Below are 27,869 nucleotides of genomic sequence, written 5' to 3'. Positions count from 1 at the left end.
TCTGAATCTCGCAATTACTGAGGTTAATAGGGGCATTAAGGCAACCTGATTGATCCTGCCAGTCAGTATCTTGACATGTCCGCATGGCTGCGTGAACAAATGCACCCGGGGATCAGTCACGTGATGGCCAGAGTCTATCGTATGGGGTGCCTTGCGATAGGAATTATGATAGGCCCCTAGAACTGATGCAGCAACGAAGTGACTGAAAGAAAGTTCAACAAGTGGCGGGCTGAATCTTACACTGCGTGGGTGGGTTGCATCAGGAAGGGCATCAGGCCTAAAAACAGTGCCAAACATATCACGCGAGTGACTTGTAGCGACCCCTGACTAAAAGGGACTAAGCCAAAAGTCAAAACAGCAATCTGTGTCAGTGTGTATGCAGAACTTTGATCTGTCGATCTGTGCACTTCCTCTTTGGGAAGCTGCAGCAAAAACTAACCTTTAACTAGACGACTGCACCCTTTCATAGCTTGACAGAAGGTTCTGAGTCCAAATACCAACTTTAATATACTGTATTCAATTATTGATACAGAAGGCCATGATGTTTTGCACAAATTCTCTGTACATCCCCCACTCCACAAAACTCAAAAAAACAAAACATACACCTCTTACATATATACATATCTTTTTTTTTCGCAATTCAAAACTTTTCCCACATTTGTAAATAACTTTATGGTTTCATCAAAATTTCCCAAGAATGAAGAAACAAAGCACTTTTATCCCCTACTTTTAGCATTGAAGAAATAAGCTTTTTAGAGGCAGTCCAGTCTCACATTAAGTGAGCCACTCCACTGCAAATGTGATAATTGAGCGACTTTTCCCGCTTAGATTCAGCAAGAATTCCAACCCTTCTCCTGACTTTTTGGAAAAAAAGACTCTTCTTTTGGGAGTCTGTCTGGCTTAAACCTCCTACGTCCAGATTTGGTCATTTTCATATTGATATTGATATTATTGGTGAATCTCCATGTGGGTCTCTTATTTTTACAAATTAATGTTAATCTAAAGTGTTGAAAACACCTTGCTCTCCATTATTAATGTCTCAACAAATGCTTTTTTAGTTTCCTGAAAAGCAACACTTTGGAGATGTGATGATTCCGCCGACGCTAACGAAATGTCACAGAGACAGCACTTCGTCATTAAGATACCAAATTATATTTCTCAATTTAGTGTGGGGATCCATGTATATGGTGCATGTAGCGGACGCATTGCCAAACACAGATACCCCATTTGCATCCAAGCAATTGAAACATCAATTTTTCATCATGTCGTATTTTGAAAATCAATATGGAATAATAAATAAATTTAAACAGCAGCTCAGCTTATCTCCTTATATACATATACATTATGTAAACCATGTCAACCATCAATGTCAATGTTATTAGCCCTACCTAAGACAGCATTAGTATACATTAGTGTTAAGAGGAGCTAATCCAGCAGCTTTTCAAGAGAAGAGGATGTGACGGCCATATTACTGTATAGTGAACATTCTGTAGAACAGTTAGTGGTGAAGTAAAAGGAGGAAGCAATCACAGGTTACATTAGGAACTACTGAGCAGCTTAACACATACAAAATTAGAAGATTTGGAATTGTAGACAGTGTGACATTTATGTCACTATTAGACTTCTTAATTTGTATTCAATTTTTCATTTATTATACATATTATCATAACGCCTTAAGACTAATTCAATTTACACTCTGCTTTAAAAATTCTGACAAATGATATAAATATGTATATTGTTAATTTTCCAGAAACTTTATCAACAGTCTTTCAGGGGAATCTTGAATACCAAGATAAATGAATAATCAATCATACTGTACATTAAAAAAATGTTGAATTATTATACTGTATGTTAAATTTAATTGAATTTCTGAAACATTGTAAATTACATTTTGTTGAGTGCTACTATAAACTACAACTACAGTACTACCAAGGGCGTTACGGGGGTGGGGGGTTTGTGCCCACCCACGGAAATGCTCTGCCCACCCAAAGAAAACTGGATGAAGTTCTGATGGCAGAACCTGAACCCAAAACAAAAAAAAACATTGTCACCTGCATGTCCATACTGTTCAGTTGTGGATGTCTTCTAAGTCAAATCAAATCAAATCAACTTTTATTTGTTTAGCCCAAATACAACAACAGTTACCTCAATTAAGGAGAAAACCAAACACGTTTTAAGGTGCAGTAGCCCTACGCTGGATTTCGACCTACTTGAGCATTGTAGCACTTTTTTACCCCCCAGGTAAGACTAATGCCCACTCCCACCTGGCATCCTGATAACACCACTGACTACTACTACTTACATTGGCTATGGAATGTTGTCTGTCTCACATTTGCGGTGTTCTTGTATTTTTCTATCAATAAGAATACCCGATATTACAGCATAAAATTCATTATTATCAGAATAACTATATTATAATGTAAAGGTTATAGGCGAGTTCTATGCATCTTTAGACATGGACCAATGCTAAATATTTTAATAATATCTATCTATCTATTATTACATATAGTAAACTAACACTGTACTACATAATATTGTTTATTGTCAGAGATGATGATCACGATGATTCCATGATCTACCCCAGGAGAGGAAAAGAGAGAAGATATACAGTAAACAACGGGCAGTTTTGAACAGAGGCACATAAAGTGAAGCGAAATATCGGGATTCTAAATCATGAACACGGTGATCAGGTACAGCAGGGGAATGTGGATCAGTCAACAATCAGAAGTAGGAGACTGCAGAATTAAGAGAGATAAACAGTGAAAATCAGACCATACCATTAACTCATTCACTTCCATCGACGAATTTACTTGTCTTTTCACAGTCCAGCAATTCAATCTCAGGAACTTGTTAAGATTTTTTTCAAATTTTTTCAAACGTTAGGGTAAAAGAGGGTCTGAAAATGTCTGACAGTGAATGAGTTAAAAGGGAGTTATTCAGGTCATTCCAGGCCAAATCATCCCTTCCCCATACAAATCTGAAAATTTTAACCAAGTGTTTTTTTGTTTTGTTTTTTTAATGAAACTTGTTCTACTTGTTGATGGTGATAGCACAACACAAAATCTCAAATTTTAGGTCAATCAGAGCAGGGGTTCGGGATCGACGGCCCGCTGAATTTTGACGTTTTCGACAAAAAGCCGCGTGGCCACCTTCCATCTCGTGAACTAAAGTACTGAGTCCATTTTAACAAAACAGATATTGTTGGAGAGGGACGCCGAAAAGGATTCAGAATCTGCAATCATTTACAATATTGGTATTTTAGTCACCTTTAATCTTTTGACCTATAATTCGACCGTGAAATTGACCTTGTGTGTCACGTGGCCTTAACATTTTTTTAAATGAAATGCTCTCTCTCAAATGTTCTCCAAAGCATGTAAAAGTTTCAGAGATGTAATTTCGTTTTTGTTTGGCAGCAATAAGGACTCAAATTGTCTATACCCTCAAATATTCAGTGGCATTTGCATATTCATTGACCATTCAAGTCTTTTGAAAGTTGAAGATTCATTGACTTCAAAAGTCTATTGAAAGTTGAAGATTCATTGACCATTCAATGAATATCTGAGGGTATAGGTAATTTGACTCCTAATTGAAAAAGAATTGTTATGATCATGTGATCCACAAGGTCAATTCAAGGTTGAATTGCATATTTGAGATCCTTTTAGACTTCCCTTTCCAACAATACCTGTTTTATGAAAATGGACCCAGTAAAATTCAGCAAAATTCAATATTTATTGAAAGTTGAATATTCATTGACTATATTCAATGAATAGTCAATGAATATCAGAGGGTATGGATAATTTGAGTCCTTTTTACAATTTACATCTATGAAACTTTTACATGTTTTTGAGAAAACGTGAGACATTACATTTAATGAAAATTTTTGTTCACGTCACCTGATTCACAAAGTCAATTTAATGGACAAATTATAGGTCAAAAGGTAAAGTTGGTAAAATATGCCCCAATCTTCTAAGTGGTTTGAATTCCTTGTTGAATTTCCTTTCCAACAATACCTGTTTTGTGAAGATTGGCCCAGTAGATTCTGAGATAAAAGGGTTCAAAAAAGGTGGCCACGCCCCTTTTTGCCCAAAATATCCAAATTCGGCAGGACGTAGCTTCCAAACCCCTGCTCCGATTGACCTAAAACTTGAGGTTTAGTGCCAACCATCACTATCGACAAGTACAGCAAGTTTTATTAAAATCAAAATCATCTTAATTAAACCCACTGGGTGATTTGGCATGGATTGACCCAATTACCTAAATTCTGAAAGGTACAAAATCAGCAGCAGTCACAGTAAAAACTCACTTACTGTACATTAATAATACACTGTAATACAGCTTCATCATAGTTCTCATTTTCCAGAATCATATCTTCCCTGTGGCAGTCCATTTCCACCTGTTTCCAAGTCCCTTTCTGCTTATCACTGTGACTGCCATTGTCTATGATATGACATAGTCAGGAGATGTCTAGAAGTGTCCAGGGTGGGAGAGTCGGCGGTTCAGTTTCGGCAGCCTGTCCAGCATACCAGCCAGCTGGATGAAGGTTGGCCTGTCATCTATTTCAAAAGACCAGCAGGCAGAAAGGATCTCCTGTTGTGGCAAAACATTGACACATGCACATTGTTACAAATGGATAGATCAGTTTTCCCATTTCAACTATGACTGTTTGCATCAGTGTTAGGCGATCACTATGATATGATATTTATCATGAACTGTATCCCACTTGGTAAACCATTTCGAATAGTTTTTCATTTTAGCTGCGGGGGCAGTATTGTCCATGTATGGACAAGGTTTTAAACATATTGCCACCTCTCACCACACTGAATTATTACCAAACAGATAAATTATGAATTACCGCAGTTTCCGGACTATAAGTCGCATTTTCATCGTTTGGCCGGGTGTGCGACTCCGGAGCGACTTATATGTGAAATTAACACATTACTGATGACAATTACTTCTATATCATTTCACATGTTATTGTAACCCACATAAAGAAACATAAGATACATCCTAAAAGCTATTAAAATGCATGAATAATTCTAACGGTTAAAGTCTAATGTTTTGTTAAATAAGTAATTAAAATAGTACCGTATGATCGAAAGACAATTTTACTGTTAAGGCCTTGCTAGTTGAGGAAGCCATCTTATCCAAACAGCTAAACATTCACAAACAAACTCCACAGATTCTAGGTGTGCAGCGAAGTTGACTGTTTATTGTGAAACTGCACAAGAAACAGAAAATATTATCAATCTATGGATTACATACACATGTATTTTCATAGACATGAACAAGATGATCCAATAATGCTCATCCTGTCTTCTTATTCGTTAAATGAGTTTCAAGTTTCTTTTGTTTCGACAATGACTGCTTCCACGTGATGTGTCCAGAGCAAAATAATACAATACAATTTTATTTATATAGCGCATTTGCGGGGGTTGGAGCGCAGCCTTGATCGGGTGAATGAGCCTTATTTTTAAGATTCCCCGACCCGGTCAGCTGTTTTTAGACACGTCATGTGGAAGCAGTGACAGGCTCCGAGGAAGGCTGCAAGTGACAGCCGAAACTGTCAGCACGGTAAGAGAGTTTTCTCTTCACCAAAAAAATAGGAAGATCATTGTCATTGTCGAAACAAAAGAAACTTGAAACTCATGAACAAGATGAGCCTATGCTAACGATTAGCGATAGCGATTAGCATTACTTATTAGTTTGTTCAGTCAACATCCTACAATCATCCAATTCAGCTCGTATATAAATGTCATTACACACAATTGTCTAAGTTAGTTTTAGACGACGATTGAACAAGAATGAACCACAAACAGGCAGACATGCTAACGATTAGCAACCGCGGTTAGCATTAGCGATAGCGATTAGTATGTTCAGTCAACAACACAGTACAACCAGCCACAATTCAGCTCCTATATGAATGTTGCATGCTCAGTACACACAATTGTCTAAGTTACTTAGAGGCAACGGTTGAACAAGAATAAAACACAAACAGGCAGTTGCCGTGCCTATGGCTGTGTGTGTGTGTCATCATGCAGCCACACACGTAAGGAGGAGCACACTCAGCACAAAGGAGAGGAAGACATAATTACGACCAAATACATAAATATTTTTGGAGACTTGGAAACATTCTACATGGTCGGGGATAAATAAGACTTATTTAATCAATCTATAACCGTTTTGGTGAGTTATCTTACCGTAACTTTCTTGCATGCTACATGTAGCATCGTAGCTCGATGGAAATGATGTGTACTAAGCGCACAATTTCCTCCCAAAATGCGACCTATACTCCAGTGCGACGTATATATGTTTTTTTCCACCTTTATTATGCATTTTATGGCTGGTCTGACTTGTACTCCGAGCGACTTATAGTCCGGAAAATACGGTAATACAAATATTTCAAAAATAAATTCAATGGATCCGAGGAAGCTTTACAAGCTTTCATTGCTCAACAACCTTCTGTTCACCCAGAACGGACGTCAAATGGCCGTCTCGGCCACTTCTGTCAAACAGTACATTGCTCCGCCCCGACCGACTGACGGTTGAGAGATTGTTCAATAAAGTGTTAAAGAATTAAGCGTGACGTCATAAGACGGCGCATCATTAAAACCACCAAGGGAATAGTTGAACAAATAAGAAAAAAGAAGGCGCTTAGAATCCGTGTGGGGGCGGAGTCAAACGCTTAGGTCCACCCTACATTGAGCCACGCCTCGAACTGCGCTCTGCAGCCAGAGCCACAGATGACAGCAATGCGTAATGCACGTTGCCAATGATGGTTACGCAGCGCGGGAAGAATTACAACATAGATCCATCTGCTTGTCCATGCTAAGACCGTTCGTATATCAAAAATGGTACCTAAATAGAAGTCTTTTTTTTTCTCTTTACGTAACTCGAAATGTACGTGAAAAGGAGCATTAGTAACTCGAGTTTCCACTGTACAAACAATGAAAAAGTGAATTTTACAAGGAAATCCCCACTACAAGTCTATTTTCATACAATGTCAGGATTCTCCAGTTTATGTCATAGACTTACCATAACTTCCTTTCCCAGGTTGGCATCTGCCTGTACCTTCTTTATGCCCTCATTGCTACCCACTAACCAGATTTTGGCTTCCACAGGATGGTTGGTGATTGGCCAATCTCTAAAATGCAGCTCATACCAGATTGTACTGAAAAGAAGACAATATCAAGTCAAATCAAATGTCTGTGTAATCTCTCGAAAATCGATTTGAGAAAAGGATTGACCTGTCCTCTTTGTTTTAAGCCTACAATAATCATTGTGTGACCACATGGCTCATGTGCGCAATGTGAAACGCAGTTTAACCAATCTGACCATTGTGCAGTAATTTTACTTTCAAGACAAGATATTTGTGATTGTGTATTTGCTGTCAGGTTCAGAACGGACCTGCATCCATTATCAATTTAGAATACTAGAAATAACGGTGTTGACAGAACTCCTGTTTTTTATGTCAAGATTAATATAAATTTGACAGCGTTCATTACCCAAAAGCATAAACATCAGCAGCTTTCGAGAAAGGCAGCTGGTCCTCAGCAACTTCTGGACTCATCACGCGAACAATCTCTGGTGACAGGTAGTTGATCCACCCTCGGGGTATCTTCAACATATTCTTTCTTCTATTAACACAAACATAGCACAATGAATGTAGACAATAGCATAGGCACAAACCGTATCCATCATTTGTATTCTTACCTTCCTTCTTGTACCACACCGGCCATCCCAAATAGACCAAAATCTGTTATAACTACTCTGTTGGAGTCATAGAACACATTCTTAGACTTCAGATCTTTGTGAACGATGCCTTTAGCATGCAGATAGCCCATTCCCTTTGGGAGAGATAAATATACAAATCATACATAACAGTTTGGGACGCTCAATGTTTCGTGAAAACAAAAAACACAATCTTATGTTTAATTGTCATACAGCACATACCCTATCTGCAAACTTATATTTACTTCATTTAAACCCCAATTCCAATGAAGTTTGGAGGCTAACATGAATAAAAACAGAATACAATGGTTTCCTTTTAAAACTGTTAAATAATACAACACAATCAACCTACATTGAACCTATTGTTATGTTCAAACTGATAAACAATAAAGTTGGGACAGCAGTATGTTTACCGCTGTGTAAAATCCCCATCCGCTTTAACCACATTCAATAAGCGTTTGGGAGCTGAGGACACGAATTGTTGAAGCTTTGTAGGTGGAATTCTTTTTCATTCTTGGTTGTTATACAACTTGAGTTGTACAACAGTCTGGGGTCTCTGTTGTCAAATTTTGCGCTTCATAATGTGCCACATATTTTCAATGGGAGACAGGTCTGGACTGCAGGTAGGCCAATTTAGTACTCACACTCTTACTATGAAGCCACGCTGTTGTAACGTGCAAAATGTGGCTTGGCATTGTCTTGAAATAAGGAGGGACATCCCTGAAAAAGATGATGCTTCAATGCTTTATATCCTACTCAACGGTAATGGTTCTATGGGCACTAACTCTCCGCTATACCATCACAGATGGTGGCTTTTTGACTTGATAACAATCTGGGTAGTACTTTCCCTCTTTGGCCTGGATGACACAACGTCCATGATTTCCAAAAACATTTTGAAATGTGGACTCGTCAGACCACAGCACATTTTTCCACTTTGCGTCAGTCCGTCTCAGATGAGCGCAGGCCCAGAGAAGCCGGCACCGTTTGTTGGTGTTGTTGATATATGGCTTTCACTCTGCATGGTAGAGTTTTAACTTGCCTTTGTAAATGTAGCGACAAACTGTGTTAACTGACAATGGTTTTCTCAACCCCACTTGGTAATATCCTTTACACAATGAGGCCATTTTTTTATTGCAGTGTCGCCTGGGGGAATCAAAGATTCCAAGCGTTTAATGTTGGTTTTTGGCCTTGTCGCTTATGTGCAAAGATTTCTCCAGATTCTCTGTCTCTTTTGATGATATTATTAATTCTATAAATTCCTTGCAATTGTATGTTTAGAAATGTTGTTCTTAAATTGGTGGACTTGGATTTGCTCACGTAGTTGTTCACAAAATGCTGAACCTCACCCCATACTTGTGTACAACTGAGCCTTCCAGGGCTGCTCCTTTTATACCAATCATGACACTCGCCTGTATCCAATTATTCCAAATACTGTGGTTTTTTTTTTTTTGGTTTTTTTTTTTAGCATTTGCCAACTTTCCCAGTCTTTTGTCACCCATTTCCGATTTATACAATGTCCCAACTTCATTAAAAGTGGGGTTTGCACACTGATGATATTTCAAAATAATAATAATGAAAAAAAAAAAACAATATGAAAAAAATATCCATTCTATACTGATGCCTCTTACCTTGACAATTTCTTGTGCAATCTGTCTGGTATTATTTATATCCAGCATATGAGCTCTTTCTCTTACAAAAGAGTATAAAGGCACCCCTTTACAGAAACTACAAAACAAAAATATGCAGCTTTGTCACAGAAATGTTCCACTCAGAAATAATAACTTCGGTGTTTTTGAGTATTGGAGGGAATAAGAAAAAAACGCAAGCACAAATGAAGCATCTGAATTCTACCTGGTAACAATAGCAAGGTGCGGCGGGGCCATGCAGGCGCCCATGAACAGGATGACGTTTTCATGTCTGGTTTGCCTGTAGTTCATCACCTCCTTCTTAAAAAGCTTCAGGTGTTCCTGGTTATTGCCGTCAACCTCCACAAGGCGAATGGCTACCTCGCCATGCCAGCGACCCCTGAAAACCTTCCCCCAACGACCCTAGAAAGTGGAAAGCCAATCATGTTTAGAGTTTCACACGGATGTCTGCGCTACACCTTGTAAAGACACATATCACAACATCCTACTTCACAGTGATAAAACTATGATTGATGATTAAGATTTTTTTTACTCGCATGAGAGCTATTGTTTTGATTGCCATTTGTTGGTTTATTAAGTATAATATAATCTTTGACAAGAGTACAGCCTAATAATATACAGAAAAACAAAATTTGTCATCCTTTGTAAACCGCAGGTTACCACCTCTTCCAGCTCCTCCCCTCAGGTAGGCGCTATCGAACCATGCACACCAAAAGCAGCAGACATTCAAACAGCTTCATCCCTCGCGCCATTAACACCCACAACAGTTGACTGAAACTTTATAGTGGCACTCTTTGCAAATGTTTGCCAATTTTTGCACACTCCTGTGGGACAGTATTACCGCACGCTGATTGTAGCTTCAGCTCTCAACAACAGTCATTGATTAATATTTCACAGCACTAGACACTTTAAAGCCCTCAAAGACTTTCTGCATAATTGCACACCCAAAGTTGCATTACATGTACTGCTTCTGGTCACTTAAAAACGGTGAAACAATTATTTGCATCATCCGGCACAGTAATGAAAGTACCGCACCGTGATCACTTTATCTCCGCTTTTATGACTCTCCACATTGTTGCACAGTTGTCATTGGGTGGTACTATTGCACAATGGTACCCTTACATTACGGAAAGACTCTCTATAATCAAATGCCATGTCCTTATTTATTGTAGTTGCTTGTTACTGCAATACTAGTGTGCCTAACTACCGGAGACAAATTTCCATGTGTGTTTCACATACTTGGCCAATAAGGATGATTCTGATTCTGATTGCTGGAGATCAGTTGACAGCTCTACCTCTCTGTTTACCCGAGTGTCTAAAACATGCGACTGCAAATCCGATGATTGGGCAGCATGGCTCAGTGGTAGATTGGTCGTCTCCCAACCCAGAGGTTATGGGTTCGATCCCCAGCCATTGTGACCATGTCGAAGTATCCTTGAGCAAGATACTGAACCCCCAGTTGCTCCTGATGCTGCGTCATCAGTAGGTAGATGAGGTACAGTGTGAAGCGCTTTGAGTACCAAAGGTATAAAAGCGCTACATAAATGACAGCCCATTTACCATTTACCATTTGACATGACCATGAAGTCGATCATCAAACTGCGGCCTAGGGTGTCCTGGTGCCAAGTGCACCTATGGACACCCTTATGTTTGAACATGGTGTTTGTTATGGACAACCCGTGACTTGCGCAGAAGTCCAGTAACAAAACACCACTTGGGTTCTGATCGGGGGGCCGTTCCTCCCAGTCACGCCACTCCAGGTCTCACTGTCATTTCCCAAGTGAACAGTGAAGTCACCCAACAGAACGAAGGAGTCCCAAGAGGGAGCGCTAGCCCAGCACAACCTCCAAAGACTCCAATAAGGGTGGGTACTTGGAACTGTTGTTTGGTGCATCGGCACAAACAACAGTCAGGACCCGTCCCCCCACTCGAAGGAGGAGGGAGTCTACCCTCTCGTCCACCGTGGTGAACCCCAATGTACAGACGCAATGATGGGGGGCAATAAGTATGCCCACAGCTGCTCTTCGCCTCTCACCATGGACATCTCCAAAGTGGAAGAGAGTCCAACCCCTCTCAAGAGTACTGGTACCAGAGACCAAGCTGTGTGTGGAGGTGAGACCGACTATAGTTGGAAAAGTCTCAGCCTCGCACACCAGCTCAGGCTCTTTCCGTGCCAGAGAGATGACATTCCATTTTCCCAAGAGCCAGCGTCTGTAGCTGGGAATCGGACAGCCAAGGCCCCCTCGCGGCCAGCTTACAGAACACCCAACCCCTTTGTCCCCTCTCCTGGGTGATGAGCCCATGGGAAGGGGAACCCACGTTGTCGTTTCGGGCTGGCTGGGCCCCATGGGTGCAGCCCCGGTCCCAGACAACTTAGCTACTAGGATCATTGAGACACACAACCCCCTCCACCATAGTAAGGTAACGGCTCACGGAGGGATGAATCAGGGTGTGTTAAGGCTACATAGTTTTTTTCTAAGGGTTAACTACAGTAGCTGTTGGCAGGCTAGAGATCTGTGTCTTTTGCGTTTGTGTGTCTTCATAGATGATTCATTGGCATCCACTGCCTCACTGTAGTCAGTGCGCACGAACCTGATTGGTGAAACTGTCACTTGTCATAACACGTTCAAGCAAAAACCCAAATATGCTCTATTTTTGTGTTAACAGTTCAACCTTGGATTTGGTTTTGCTGTACTGAAGCTTACAAATTTCCCCTCTGGGATAATAAACATATCGTTTTCCCCTTTGTAATGTGCAGTATTAGGTGGCCTGTGTATGGCATACAACCTTTTGCATATCTAGATGCCACTTTTGACTTTAAAGTAAAAAGCATCTACATCTTCACCTTTCCGACAAGCTCTCCGAGCTGCAGCTCCTCATATGGGATGTCCCATTCCTGCAGGTAGACGCTGGTCTGACTGGCTTTACGGTTGATGCTCTCCCTCCAGCGGCCAACGGTCCTACGACGACAGATGGATGAGGGCAGGTCTTCCAGCCCATCTTCATCAAAGTCCTCATTGGAGAAGTTCTTGCCTTGGTCAACTAAAGCAGGATGAACCTCCTCTGCCTTCTAATAATTCAAGAACAACATATAAATGTATTAAAAGTGGTCTAGTAAATACTTGTCTATTATGAAAGAGACGTAAAACCAGATCTAATTTTAAAACGGGACCACAATAATTTGTTTTAAATTTAACGTAACTCCTTTTGTTTGTCAATTGTTTCCTGTTTGAGTGTGCACTTTATAGGACTTTGTAACTGTGTGTACACGCCACCTCAACATGTAGAATGTGAACTTTTGGACTCCAATAAGTTGTGCACACTCTGCCTTCAGTGTTACATAATATTGTACGCTGACTTAAGCATGGTTTAAAAAGTGCATTTGATTGTAATTTAAAAGTTATGGAAGAAAAATTTGGCATGTTGGACAGAGGATTTTTGATGCCCCTTATATCAAAAGCAGATTCCCCTTCTACCAGACAAAGCTATCAGCATCGGCGCACTGTCATTGATAATTTGTTGATTGTTGCCGCCACACCATTGGCCCCGCCCTCTGCACGACACTTGAGTGTCAAATGGACTGCCTGTACAAACCTGGTTTTGCTCAGCTGCTTTTACTTGCGTAGTAATGGCTGTCTGTGATACTCTAAGAAAAACAAGAATTCATTTAGACATTCATTCATCAAGCACACAAATTCCACTTTAGCAGTTTACCCAGAGTCATTGGAGCTGTCAGACTGTTGACTATCAGTATTCTTGGAATCAGGGACGTCTGTTAAAGGGGGGAACAGACATTTCTTTAGAATCCCTCTTTATTTCCTTGAAATAGGACATACCTAAGTCATGCTGGTTACTCAATTGCCTCTTAACAGTTATTCCTTGCATGTAAATGTGTTTAAAGAAACTTCCCTATGGTAACACCAGTATGGTAAGTTCAAATTGACAGCTATAAATGTGGACTTATTACTTGACAAGGACAGAAAGGAACTAAAGACAAGCCATTTAATGCGCCTGCATTAACATGGCAAATTTTGTCCAAACACAATGTGTATTAATATACAGTACACGGATGCATTAGTTCTCAAATGATAATAGATGGATGGGTTGAATGAAATGTGCAAAAAAAAATTAATAATAATAAAAAAAAATAAAGTCATACAGCATTGTACGGAAGCGTATTGTATTCACACGAAAAAAAATCCAGTTTTTCTGAGTAATTTTTTGGGGCTTTTTTTTCAGTTTTATGGAATTCTTTTTTTTCTGTTTTTCAGAGGAATTTTTTTTCTGTTTTTCTCAATAAATGTTTTTGGTTTTCTGTGTAATTTCTTTTCTGTTTTTTGGAATATTTTTTCAGAATAATTTTTTGGTTCTTTAAAATATTTTTCCCCATGTGAGTAGAGAGCAAATAAGTTACACGTTCATTCCTTTATTGATAGACCAAGCTCTTAAAGCACCGGTTTAGGTATAAAGTTGAAGGCAGGTTGAGGTCTGCGGGAAGGAGTCTGCCATCAGCGAGTCTACAACATGTCACGTGGAGTTCAGAGGTAAAAAAATATATATATTTTGAAAAACAGAAACTGGCATGCTGTTTTTCTGAATATATTTTTTTCTGTTTTTCTGAATATTTTTTTTTTGATAGAAAAGAAAATATTCCCCAAAACTGAAAAAAAAATGGTTTTAAAAAAAAGGCCAAAAGAATTACTCAGAAAAACTGGATTTTTTTTCATGTGAATGCAATACGCTTCCGTACAAGAGAGCATCATCCACATGTTGAAACGTTTTTTTCAGCTATGTAAAATATTCGTTTCTGGCACGTTTTTTGAATGTATGAAGTAGCCACAGTGGGCTGACCTGGGAAGTGGAAGTTGTCGTCCTGGGAACCTTGTGGGGACCTGTTGAATGGGGGCGTGGCACTGACACTGGGTGGGTTGCTCTGCTGGGAACGTGATGGAGAGGAGGGTGTAGAGGAGGTGGCTGATGATGGGTTGCTACTGGAGTCCAGCTGGACAGAAGGCTCCTGTGTTACATAGATATATGTAGAAGGATGGATGGAAGACCACGAATTCTAGTGCAGCAGACGTTTTGCATACCCTTTTGGTTATTGCCTTTGGTAACGTGCCAAACTGCAGTGAGATCTTTGCTTTGTGATCAATACGATTATTGATATCAGATGGCACTGATTCTGCCCTTCGCATCTTTGGCACTATAAACCAAATGAAAACATTGACATTGTGAATGTACAGCAGGCTTTGACATGAAAAGCTAAACTATCCTTCTTCGCTACTGGCAGTGGCCGTGCTAGCTAGGGCGGCACCTTGTACGATAGTCACGTGTCGGCCGCACACGAAACAGCTCTACGAGCCGGCTCTTTGAAGTGAATGACGAGCTGTATTTTGAACAGGGTTGCTCTTGACTTCAGGTTCCATTTTCAGATTGCAGCGATGACATGGTGGCATCCAAAGTAAAATGTTTTTACAATGCCACAAATCAGTAATACTCCTGATGAACATACGCCCGTCATCATATTTACTGAAGCTGGCTGGATGACTACTACGGTACTTCAAATGCAGAAAATTCAGCTTTCTTACACTTTTATGTATGGAACATGTTTTTTGTTTTGGCAAATTGGAAGTTTAACGTGTTAATGTATTTCCCTGATCATGATCATTGCTTACATGTGAGAAATGATATCCGACAAGAGGGAGCATCTTTGGTACATTTGTTGTGACACTTTAATCTGTCGAGAGAAAAATGAATAGATGTGACATTGTCATCATGCATAAGGATTGACTACTGAGTGTCTTACTTGCAGTGTTTACACTTTACACCAAACATCATGTTCTTGCCACACACTTGGCATATCTGGGAGAGCCACGATTTTGTTGAAAACCTGAAAGGAAAGACATTTTGTCTTGACAAAAATCCATTACTGTCCATACTGCTGACACGGATCACCAGTCAATTACTGGATAGGGCTGATATGGCTTTCACGCTGAAAGTATAAACTAAAAATATCTATACTTCATCTCAACTATGAGCTCTAAATGTAGTCAATGTCATTTGATTGAAGATGAACACACGTAGGTATATATTGGGGTCAAACTGAAAAGAAAAACCATTTCACTACAATAGTCAAGTCGTATTCTTGCCAGATTTGGAAAAAAAAAAGTGGTATGCTGGAAAAAGGTGAGTCTATAGAGAGGTCAAAGTTTAACAAGGGAAATGTAATAGTGTTAGCGAGAGGAAGGATACACAAAGAACGAGAGCACCGTGGCCTTTAGAGGGGACTGAAACATTTTCCTGTGATGCAAAAGTCCTAACCTGCATGCTGCCGCCATCTTGAGATGCAAATAATAACTTCATATTTTTATATTTTGCATACTGCAAATGGCATCCTGGGTGGTAATATTAGATATGAGAATAAGAGAAAAATGTGGAAATTTAATGGTGGCACAGTGGCCAACTGGTTAGCACAACCGCTTCATAGTTCAGAGGTTGAGGGTCAATATCTTGCTCAAGGACACTTTGACGTGGTCACAAGGGGATCAAGCCCACAACCTCTGGGTTGGGATATGACCACCCTAGCACTGAGCCATGCCCCCTTTCTGCCAGGTACTCACCTGTGTGTAACAGCCAAGCCAATATCTCGCCTCACTGTCTGAGGTGAACTCCTGTGCACAGCGAGGTCTGTGAAACACACCAGCACGCACTGTGTGAATTAAACAATAAAATGAGACATGCCATACAAGTGGATGCCTGATGTTAGAACTACGTGACTCACTGTCCAAGGATGCTGGGGCGGCGGTCATCGTGTGCGGGGCTGAGGCAGGGACGGGGCCGTGTGTGCGGGCAGACAGCAGGGGTGAGCGCAGGTTGGAATCTTCCAAACTGTTCCCATTGATCTGGATAGAAGCCAGCCTCTTGTTCTTCTTGTTGGCCCTTCAAAGACAAAGCGCCGCTGTTAGTGAAGCTCACAAACTATTTCTGCTGACAGAAATCCAAGAAGAAAAAGTATGATGATGCTGAACTGTACCATATGCTCTCTCATGTCTGAGCTCATTTGAAGAAACAAATCATCGAAGTTGATCACTACACATGCATTTCGTCTAGTTTGCAAGTTGCTAGTTTACACAGGCAGGCGGGAGCAAAGACAGGAGGTGTTCATCAGCATCGATGGGGACTATGATGCATTTTATGTTTTTATCATGTTAGCAGATAAATATTGTGAACTGCTGGCTTGTAGTGTAGATGTTTGGAGTTTTTCAGAGGAGATGTAATGAAAGATAACGGTGACTGTGTTTCCTTGCTTTAGTAATGATGGTATTCATCCTGAAATCGGCAAAATGCCTCTGTCCCTTCTTTAATGATGCATATTGTGTGTTTTTTTTTATATTACTTGCAACATGGTGGTGCTATTAAGAGGTGGATTAGGTCACTTAAGTCCCCACTCAAGGCCCAGGTCTGAAACTAAACACCCGCCAATGAGTATGGTCGAGATGGGCGAGAACCGATACCGCATATCGTATCAGAATTATACAGGCCTTATTCCAAGTTATTGGATACTTGTGAAAGATGCCGATACCAGACACCGATACTTAAAGCAGCAAAAAAAAAAAAGCCAGTCGCAGGTCTCACACTGCCCACACACAAGTTAGTTGAGTGTATCACTACACCATCATTGACTATGTGCCATTGTGTAAATTGAAATTTGATCTATCATAAGTACTAGTGGTATCGGTACTTGGTATCTGGGAGTACTCAAGAGTGATGATTGGTATCAGTCTGGAAAAAGTGGTATTGAACATTGCTAGAATAAAGTATAGTCTAGTATATTTTTAAAAAATAAATAAAGCACTTACACAAGTACACATACTTTGGCAGCGATGCAAATTTTGAGTTCCACTACCTTTGCTACACCATTGTTCATATGCTGTATTAGATAAAAACATTAAAGGAAAAGTCAATACAAAAATCTTCTTTACAAGAATATGTTCCCAGCAGGCCCCCTAGTCGAAACACTGCATTCTGATTAATATTGCGTTTGTGGAATATGAGTTAACAGCAAAATCCACCCCTTTTTAGCCATCTCAGGGGGCGGCCATTTTGTCACTTCTGTCGACTGAAAATGACATCACATCTGCTCAGGGCTCGGGTAACAAACAATCACGGCTCAGCTTCAGAAAACAGGTCAGATGTGATTGGTCGTTACCTGAGCCCTGAGCAGTTGTGATGTCATTTTCAGTCGACAGAAGTGACAAAATGGTCGCCCCAGCGATGGCTAAAAACGGGTGGATTTTACTGCTTAACTACTACTCCACAAATGCAAAATTAATCAGATTGCCTTGTTTAGACTGGTGAAGACGCATATTATTGCAAAGACTTTTTGGTGGTTGACTTCCGCTTTATTGGGTGCATCAAACAAAGCGAGATGTAATACTGTATGTGTTTAAAATATCTAAATGGAACGTGAACTGCGCCTTTTTGTAACAGAAAGTACACAATGTAAAGAGTGGAATGCGAACCCACTTGTGATCTGCAGGCTCCTCAGCGCGGTTCGCCACTTGTGACTCATGACTCTTGCTTCGCGTTAGTCCGATGGAGATGGGCAGCAGCTGCAGAAGCTTACGGGAAGGCGGCGGCGGCGTATGGGCCCTTTTGGCTGTTTGTGTCTTTGAAGCCGGGATTCTGGAGGGTGTGCTCGGCGCCAACGAAAAGGCGTCAACCATTTCCTCAGTTGGCATGTAAGGTTGGTTGTCACCCGAACACGGAACCACGGATATGGAGATGGATCGGCCGTGGCCAACTGTGGACTGCTGGTTGGTGGAATGAGTGACGGCAGGGAGGCAATCAGTGTATTGCTGGGGATGAGGCCTCACATCTCCACCAAATCAGTCAGAGAGTCAAAGACACAAATAAGTTAGTATTTGTAGAAGCAAAGTTACAATCACAATTAATAATTGCACAATTACAATGCACAATACTGTAATGCAAATTCAGTGATGGCAACTCTTGTAGGGCTGCACAATATATCGAAAAAATATCGATATCGCGATACTGTCCCGTGCAATATGCATATCACAAAGACATATTCTTATGGATTTGTATGCTTTTATCTGAATTTGACCAGTCAGACACAAACTTAAATGTGCATCGCCGCCCAACAAAGTTGGACATTATCTCTAGGGGAAGCACAATTAATTAGTTAAGAACACATTGAGCTTGCTTATTTTGCCGCATGAAAACAATTAAATTATTTCATTAGATAAGAAAAATGTCATTTCTTTAGGTCAGGGGTCTTGCTGTTCCTGGAGGGCCACTGTCCTGTATGTTTTCAACATACAACAACTGCAACACACACCTGATTAAAATAATCAGGATCGTTATCCAGCTTCAACAGAGATTGCTGATCATCAGATCATTTGAATCGGGTGTGTTGCAGCAGGGAGAGATGGAAAACAGGCAGGAGACTGGCACTCAAGGAACAAGATTGAAGACCCCTGCTTTATAGGTACATGCTAAATGTCGCAATTGCTATTGTCAATATCCATACCGCGTGTTTTTCCAATATCGTGCAGCCCTTAATCTCTTGTAAGGTTTGCGGCCGGAGACTCGTGGGTTGCTGAAGGATTTCGATGTCTATTTATGTTCTATATCTGGTTCTAAAAATAAGAAAGCTGTAATTGAAATTGTGTTCCCATTTTAGGACGCCTGGCATATTTTATTTATTGATTTATTCATTCATTCATTTATTGTTAATTTGCTGTCTGATTTGTATTATTGTCTTTCTTTCTTTCTGTATGTGACATACAATTTGTGACTTAAACAAAATTAAAAAAGGTTGAAAAAAAAAGAGGAGGCGCTTGTTGTCCTCCAACAGAAAAAAAGAAGTTTGAATATTGCTCGTCAATCAGGTGACCTGTGGTTGTGTTGGCTGCTAAATCTCATTTACCATTCGCCAAGCCGTCCCACCCGGTATTACGGTTCAGCTGGCTTCCACATGACCTGGCTCCCAATTCCTATACTGTCTGCAGATTCGTCACATGGTACATGAAAATTGTTCAACCGCATACATTTTCAATTCTTCAATAAAGACATGAAAGACAATGGCTCGTTTGCCGCGCTTGATCCACCGCCAGAAATGAGTACAACGTACAAACGTTTTTCAAAAATCTAAAAAAATTAAATAAAGAAATATACACATAGATGTCAAGTTGCTTTCCAGACGCCAGTTGACATGGGCATTGAGCACCAGATTAATTTGTGACCTCGCGGGGGAACTTGTTTAGATCTACAAGTACAAATTCTGACAGTGAAAGTAAGGCAGGTTGTGACAGTGCATAGAGCGGTCGCACAGAAGGCGTTGCTTTATTTCTCTGCTACAAGTACCGCTCTTGACCTTTTATGTATTTTACAATTGGGGAGTTGTAAATGAGCCGGGTTTTTTTTTTTTTTTTTTTTTTTTTACACCATTTTATTATATATATTGGGGGGTTTGCGATATATATTGCGATATTAAAAATAGAAGAATTTTCACCTGATGACTTGAATAGATTTTTGAATAATTTGGTTCACTCACCATGACATCAGTGTATTCATATATCGTTTAATCCAGACTAAGGGGGTTCATCTCTGAATGATGATTGATGTATAAAGGTGCATCTTGTCAAAAATTTATACTTGAGAAAAGAAAAACATTAAAAATCAACTATGCAAATCAGAAAAATTGTTCAGGAAGTATATGCTTAGAGACGTTTCAACAAAGAGTTGTATTTTTTTCTGATTTTGACGCCAATATTTTCCTTTTTATTGAAAATGAATATCGGCTCCAAATATTGGTTATCGTCCTCCTTGACTGAGATAAACGACACAAATTTTGGCACCGTATCATTTTCTTCGACATCGTAAAATTGGAGGCAACTTCATCTGCATGTCCCCGAATACCTCAAAATTGACCTCGTATCTAAAAATAGACATGGAAAATACATTTTTAATAAGCCGGAGCGAATTATTCTGAGAGGAATGCAAAACAGATCTGCGTGATGTGATCACACAAAAATTGCATTACGAAAAATGGCGGAAACGAGTCAGTTGACACATACCTAATCATTGCCTACATTGGAAGGAGACCTGACACAAAGGGAAAGGGACACACTTTTGGAACATGAAAATTGCACAATCATCACTATTGTAACTGGCAAGCACCGTTTAAGAATGCTGCTCCAAATTGCCTTTCTTTACCATTGGTGCATTGCAGATCAAACAAACCAGCAAAGCTTAAATGAGAATAAACAAAAAATAGATATATCTCAACGGCTCTGATCGCTAGCTCCAAGCAACTGCTGACCGCTAACAACTTCCTGTGATGCAGGTCATGCCCCACCGTAGGTTAAAAGTGAAAAAAATAATAAAATACAAAAATATATCATTTTTATTTGTGGGTGTGTGAATGTTAGCTGCCTAGGCTGCACAGTAGTGTACACTACACTAAAACAAAAACATATCATACTATTACTACTAATGATAATAATCCACACGCAAACATTTTTTTCTTTTTTACTTAGCCCCCTTGCGGTCAACTTGGGACCAGTCTGCAGTCTACCAGTCAAAATCGATCGACTGGTTAAGCACTCCTGATCTACTGTAAGGTTTCACACAGTGTGATGCAACACAGTTGGTACATTTGACTAGATAACTCTAGATACAGTATAAGCAAGCCGTTTCTTGGTTCACCTGTTTCTGTGGGACTCTTTAGACAGGAGAGGGCAGCAGTAAGGCGTAAGCGATCCTCAGAGTTGGAGCTCAGGCGCTTCATTGTGTCCTGCACATCAGAGGTGGGCATCTGCAGCACACTGTCTACTAAGAGCTTCTCTTCTGCAGCCTGAAGGACACATGGAGGACATACAGTTTGCGACACAACAAGGTGAAAATGATAAATATGTACAGCCTTCAAAAAAGCGCCTCAATGTTTTTAATAGGTGCCCAAATCCCTGTCAGCGTCCCTAATACGACACACTAGAAGAGCAGTGACAACACTTTTTTTTTGTTTTTTTTTAATTATGTGGGGCCTGTCACATTTTTATGAGTTAGAACTCTTCTTGTGTAACAGGCTTACATTGTGTACCACAAGCCTTGAATTGCAGCCTCGTTCCTCATGAAAATCTCTCATTTTACACTATTTTCTGTTTCCTCTTTGTCCCTTTTTTGTTTTTTTCCACAAAGTCTTGTGCAAAATGAGGCAATATTCTGATCAAAGGACATGTTAAACTAACTTCCAGTTCTGAAACAAGTAACACTGCATATCTAAATGCAGGTTTAGGATGGACTTTTCAACTGTTGATGGAATAACTGTTATCATATAAAAACACTGCTTTGAATTGCACTAAGCCCAAAAACTCAGAAACGAACTCATTCACGACTGCTCAGATATTAACCACCCCATATTAGGCATTATTATGACTTGTGACTGCCTCTTTTATCGTAATATAAGGAGCAGAGGGGAAACAGAACATTGGATGACCTTGGTGCGCTGAAAGCAACTGTCTGCCCTTTTGCAAAAGACAAGTTCTGACTCTGGTTGTGTTCTTTGTCTCCTGTCTCGATTTGTCTACTTGCATGTCTACTTGGGAATATCTGTAATTGTACCTGACAACCTTGATAACTGTACAGACAAAGAGACTAGAGAGGCAAAAAGAACATCGATATTATTCATGTACATATGGAGATGTGTGGTCCCCCAAGGGTCAATTCTTGGCCCACTGTAATTCAATCTCTATATGCTTCCGCTTTCTCAAGTCATTAGCAAGGATAAACAAATTACCATAACTATGCAGATTCCTCACAGCTTTACATTTTATTAAATCCTGATGATTTAACCACCATACATTCCCTCATATAATGTATCACAGGATAACAAAAGAACCAGCATAGCACTAGCATTTGACTCCTCTGGCCCGCGGGTTGCTCTCCAGCGCCAGGGATGCCGTGAGTGAGCACGCCGCTTCCCCATCACAGCGAGTGAACACAAGGACTCACCATACTAGCTCTGTTCTGCCGTCGCACTAGTTGTAAAAAAAAAAAAACTCCAGGCAATTGATAGGGGCCTGTCCAGCTTGCACATGTACCGCATTATGTTCTTTCCATCAAAGTGAAAAGTGAATCCACTTGGACGGAATATTGATTGATAAACACTAATTTCATCACTGCTCTCCATTGTAAATTCTTCACCTGCCACCACTATGATCCTGTCAGCTTGGCTGCATAAACAACCCACGCGGGCGATCAGTCACGGAGTCTAATAATCGTACGGATGTGTGCAGAGTCCGCAGATGCCGCAATGATATGATTGATTATAAACAAACAAATGGCAGAATAATGTGGGATTTAAATAAGCTCGTAGAGTCTGAACTACTTCCTTTACAAATGAGTCTTTACGGGCGCCCACGTTTTTTCTTTACTGTGGGCTACGTAGTAGCTGTCTTCTTGCCTCTTCCATTCCGAGGTCCACCCACTGATCCATTGATGAAAACTTGGGAAAGAGTACTGGAGGCCAGGTTAAGACAAGAACTGGAGATTTGTGAGCAACAGTATGTAACAAAAATGGATGTCAGGTCGGAGGAGCACATGGGCTTGACCGCCAAGCCTCCCCCGCCAGACCTGGAATACACATCCAGGTGCCCGCACCCAGCCTTTGGAGAGACAGAGAAGGACCAACGGCTGGTCTTTCCAAACCCCCCCCCCCCCCCCCCCCCCCCCAATGGCATGGACATGCGAGCTCAACAGGGCGGCTGTAACTGGAGCAAAGACCAGCATCAGGACCCCTTGTGTCTTCATTCAATTAGCCCGTCTCTGGCGAAGCTAGCCGAGACATCACAACCCCAGGACGCGCTGCCCCAAGCGTCACCACCCACCTGGAATACACATCTCAACAACCGAACTGCACATTGGGAGAGTATGCGCACGTACCCCTATAAAAGGGCCGTGAAGAATCCCTTTCTCTCTCTCTAACCTGGTAGAAACAAACCAAGACTCTCAAGCCACCCTCCCTCAACGAGGATCACAGCGTGCGTCCGACAAAAAGCCGACGTTCCCGCACGACCAGTGTTTGGGCGCCTGAAAGGGGTAACCCCACCTGGTCTGAACTACGCCGCGTGCTGAGCCGCAGAACCCCGTGGCCAATTTTTCTTGGTTGAACTTTGCTTTTTGCTTTTCATTTTTGGACTCGACTTTTCTTCTTCTTCTTCTGGCTCTCCTGTGACGTCACTCTCCACGGCAACGTCTCCTCCCTTTCTCCCGGGCAGCGACGCCAACCAAAACCCGTAAGTGCAGCTTGCAATCCCTTACGGGCCATACGATTGGTGCATAATTATTTTGGGGAATCAAGTAAAGCTTGGCATAAGTCAGCTAACTTTAGCCGAGTACGCTAGCTCACTGCTCATTGCACGCGCACGCACACATACCCAATGCCCCCGTTCGTCACAAACCTTCGATATTCGTTTCCTTCATTTATTTAGACTTGTCTTAGTATAGGATTTCTTTGTTGTGTGTCTATTCCTGCTTCTGATATATTGTAGTGTGTCATTTAGATTTCCATAGTTGTAGAAAATAAATCATTGTCATTTACAGAAACCTAGTGTGAATTGTGTGTGTTTGAGTCTAAGTTTCAATCACTGATCTGGTAAATCGGATTTACAAATCTTTAATGTAGCGCCTTCATATATTAAGACTGAATTACGAGGACTTTTTCGTCTATTTTGTCCAAAGAATCAACCCAAAACGGGTGTGGTGCCCCCTGGCGGCGAGCGAGAGTTAGTGCAGGCATTAACCCAATCGTCGCCCATTTATTAAAATAATATTTAATACCAAACATACGCTACAAGTATAATCTCATGTCGAGAGAGAGCATCAAAAATGGCATATTTGCCCTGAGAATGCTGATGGAAAAGTACAGGTAAAGTGGATTTTGAAAAAAAAAAAAAAAAAAAAAAAAGGAGGAGAGGAGAAGTTTGCCGGTCTGTCATTCGTCATCCGTCAGCAGCCTGGTTACCCGTATGTCAGCCGTCAATCCGTCTTTTCAAGCCGATCCAAACTGTAATCGTCTGTCGGATAGTCCGTCATGTTTTTTAACCGCGCTGCCGCCATTAAACGTCAAAGTTCCGCAAGTCCGTCAAGCCGGGAAAAAAACGGCGCATCAGATTAAAAATCCCTCCGTCCATCCATTATCTGAACCGATTTGATTAAAATGGTAAATGGACTACACTATGTACATCATCATGTGTCAGGTTGCTGCTGAAAGAGCTTTACACTCACATATACACTTAACGGTACTATATAATACTATTAAGTGCTTCCTTAGTCCTTGTGAAAACTGAAATAAAATACCCATTACAATAAAATAATGTTTTTGTTTCTACAAATTTGTCTTCTTTTCTTCTTCTTCGTCGTTTTTTAGTGGGTGGCAAACAACTTTTGGTGCATTACTGCCACCTTCTATAATGGAGTGTGGGGTCTGCAAAATACCTTTTCACTACCTCCTAACCCCACTCTTTCCAGAAATAAAAACAGAAATGTAAAACTTAACTCACAAGGACGTCTTTGTAAAAATATCTCTGCATTCAAAGCTACCTTTTTACTTCTTAGCTCATGAATTAGTCAGCCTGACTAACTCATGATTCTCTCTTTGGTGCATACCGCCACCTGCTGTACATATACAGTCAATGCAGTCTGGGTCGCGTTTCCGTCTCTCGTCAGCAAAACGCGTGTCCGTCAACGATCGACTGTGAGGTCCGTCGACTTAACCAGGTTGGTGATGATTACACAGACAGATAAAAATTCACTTAGGTCTGCGCTTGGTCCGTCTTTTTTTGTTTGTTTCCCATCTAGCGTCAGCAAAACAGGTATCCGTCAGTGACGGACAGACGGAATGCCCACCTCTGGCAAAAAATATATGACAGGGTCCCAATGGAGAAGCTGTGGTACTTTATGAGTAAATCTGAATTTGAAGAAAAGTATGCTAGACTAGTCCAAGATACATATGAGACAGGTGAGACAGTTGTAAGGTGTGCTGCTGAAGTGACAGACGGCCTAAAGGTGGAGGTGGGACCACATCAAGGAAAGGAGCTCTTTCTTGTTTGATATGGTTGATGTACAGATTCACAGATGAGGTCAGATAGGAGTCTTCGTGCACTATGATGAAATTTTATTTATTATCGATAGTTAAAAGATTATCATTATATAGTATTCTATAGAAACTGGAAGTGGAGCTTCCAAGTAGGATACAAAGAGGGAGACAAACAAGTGATTTATGGATTTGATGAGTGAAGACAACACTTAGAAGTAGCTGATTTAGAGCAGAAATTACAGAGGAGAGGGAGAAATGGAAGAGGATGTTAAGCTTTGGTGACCCATCAATAGGGTTTTGACAAAAATCCTGTCCTGGATTAAATCACACAATTTCAGTAAGGGATCACAGAGTTCTAAATTCTAGGTATACTTACAAATGTAGCTGCAAAGAATTATGGTTTGCTATACTGTGTATTTACTGGGAATGCACCACATTCCTGGAGCCTGTGATCCACCTATTTAGCTCTCTACACTGGATTGTTTTCAAGCACAGTTTGGAGAAAGCCAGAGCTGGGCCTTCCGTCTATGTGACGGACCGGTTCGTTTATCCGTCACTGACGGACGCCCATTTTGCTGACAGTTGACGAACGACGGAATTGTTTAAAAAATAGATGGATTAAGCATAGAAGGAAACCCCTTATTTAGTCCGCCATCCGTCTGCAGTCCGTCCGCGGGGAGGAAAATAGTGAATTATTTTTGCTTGGGGTACAGATTTGAGTGAGGTATCACGCTGTCAAAGCAAGCAGGCAGGCTTCCAAAACACAGTCACTATTTCTGTTCAAATATCGTTCAGCGAGGGTTGGGGCGGGGTGCGAGTGAAACTTTAGTCGAACTTGCCGATGGACGCCCGTTTAAAAATAGAAGCGGACCGGCCTATAGAAAAAAAGGCGAATGACGGACGACGGAAGGGTACCCACGCTGGAGACGGATCCATTTTTAGTAAAATGCCCAGCTCTGAAGAAGGCCCACCTGCAAATTTCAATAAACCAAAAAGTGAGGGACAATGAAATTAAAATGAACAAATTATATGATTTGACTTGGTCAGGTAAAACATCAGAGAAGACATTCTTTACATTGATTAAAAGTAAGAAACTTTGTTCTACAAACAGTTGCCTATCAAGTTGGAATATTTTCTGTTTATTCCTATTAAAAATTAATCAGTAATTACTTTCCTTGACTGATTACGCAGGTGGAGTCTTTGTATTAACTGTGTTATAATCAAACACTATATTTTACTTGAAATCCTCCTATAGTATTCGGCTAACCACACGCTACATTATTATTATTATTATTTTTTTTTTACTTATTCTTAAAACTTCCAAAACCTAAAATGGGCCTGGGCAAATAACAAAAAGATCATACTTTTGGGTGCATTTTCTAGACATTGGTGTCCGGCACATATTTTAAAGCAAAAAAGGAGAAAGCCTTTGCACTTCTCACTGCAATAGCTGATGCATACCAACACCTGGGCAGTGCCTGGGCATGCCTCAAATGCTTGTGTTGACAGCTAACAAAGCCACAGCAGAAAGCAAAGAAAAATGACAAAAGTACACAATCCGCCAGGGGAGAATGAAACCCCTTCAAGGAGATAAAATCCTTTTATATTATGATAAATATTATCATCTCTTTGTCATCATCAATCTCACATTAAAATTGACTTCCAGGTAAACAGAACAGAAACATTTACAGGCTAAATGGGACGGGTGGAGTCCAGAGTAACAGGCACGTATTTTTTCGATGTGTATGCCTATGCCTCAACCTAACAAGCAAATAGCATGCCATTAAATATACTGTAATTTGACCTAGACGCTAGTACACAAGACCCGGGCTGCTGATCAAACAGCAACTCGCCGACCACACGCAAGTAGAACTATTTCCAAAAGAAAAACAAGGACGGACAAAAAGGAAGGACATACAGTAAGTACTTTCCGTACACCCCACATCGCAAATTCCATTCAGTACAGATGATGATACTCGAATAACGTTACCATGTTAACAGCACACCAGAGAGCTGCTCTCATACTCCGGGTGTTGTTCCAAAGTAATTCCGGGTGCAGCTGGGTGCACAGAAACTCTGATAGAGCTCCAAGCAGTCTTCCCGGCACTGTTAGCAAACTGCCTGTTTGTCTGTTCCCTCCCCCCGAGCGATCTCCTCCCCCGATTGTTCCTTATCTCCCTCCCTCGTCTTTCTGGATACTAAGGATAGGCGATACCAGTGATTTTGGATTCGATCGAAAACCACGTAATTTTGGACCAAATATCCTGATACCGATCTGATATCAACACGGGAAGTGACTTTTTTTTTTTTTTTTTTTTTTACACAAAGCTGTGACCAGAACCACACGTGCGCTGCAGCCGCGCCCACGCCAGCGCACT

The 27,869-nt window shown here is 40.8% G+C and overlaps 1 protein-coding gene and 1 long non-coding RNA gene across 2 annotated transcripts in view; one reads left to right on the top strand and one right to left on the bottom strand.

Annotated features, from left to right (window-relative positions):
- Nucleotides 1-22,944, top strand: part of LOC147145374 (uncharacterized) — a 30,823-nt gene extending 7,879 nt beyond the window's left edge. Inside the window, exons 2-3 of the long non-coding RNA XR_015087436.1 lie at nt 20,936-21,014; nt 21,127-22,944. This is a non-coding gene — a long non-coding RNA (uncharacterized LOC147145374). The remainder of the gene's footprint in view (nt 1-20,935; nt 21,015-21,126) is intronic.
- LOC147145373 (kinase suppressor of Ras 1-like) lies at nt 482-27,626 on the bottom strand. The gene is made up of 18 exons (XM_086035506.1): nt 27,482-27,626; nt 21,105-21,252; nt 17,901-18,252; nt 16,156-16,313; nt 15,995-16,061; nt 15,181-15,264; nt 15,050-15,111; nt 14,465-14,577; nt 14,226-14,391; nt 13,089-13,146; nt 12,969-13,020; nt 12,220-12,444; nt 9,580-9,776; nt 9,357-9,453; nt 7,711-7,844; nt 7,503-7,634; nt 7,033-7,168; nt 482-4,587 (listed from the first exon to the last, which is right to left on the bottom strand). Exons 1-18 carry the CDS (start codon nt 27,512-27,514, stop codon nt 4,465-4,467), a joined length of 2,337 nt encoding a protein of 778 aa, XP_085891632.1. The 5' UTR covers nt 27,515-27,626; the 3' UTR covers nt 482-4,464.
- Nucleotides 27,627-27,869: the final 243 nt, after the last annotated feature.

This window comes from Filicampus tigris, chromosome 7 (assembly GCF_054856515.1).
Source record: "Filicampus tigris isolate MCC_2025a chromosome 7, RoL_Ftig_1.0, whole genome shotgun sequence".
NCBI classification, from domain to species: domain Eukaryota; kingdom Metazoa; phylum Chordata; class Actinopteri; order Syngnathiformes; family Syngnathidae; genus Filicampus; species Filicampus tigris.
This window is presented reverse-complemented; position numbering and strand designations above follow the sequence as displayed.

Bases quoted from the DNA above. Each gene is read 5' to 3' on its own strand.
- LOC147145373 (XM_086035506.1), bottom strand. From the start codon at position 27,514: ATGAGAGCAGCTCTCTGGTGTGCTGTTAACATG. The intron at 16,062-16,155 runs GTGAGTCACGTA...TGTGTTTCACAG, and splicing joins CGCCCCAGCATCCTTGGACA to ACCTCGCTGTGCACAGGAGT. The intron at 9,777-12,219 runs GTGAAGATGTAG...TCCACTTTCTAG, and splicing joins TCGGAGAGCTTGTCGGAAAG to GGTCGTTGGGGGAAGGTTTT.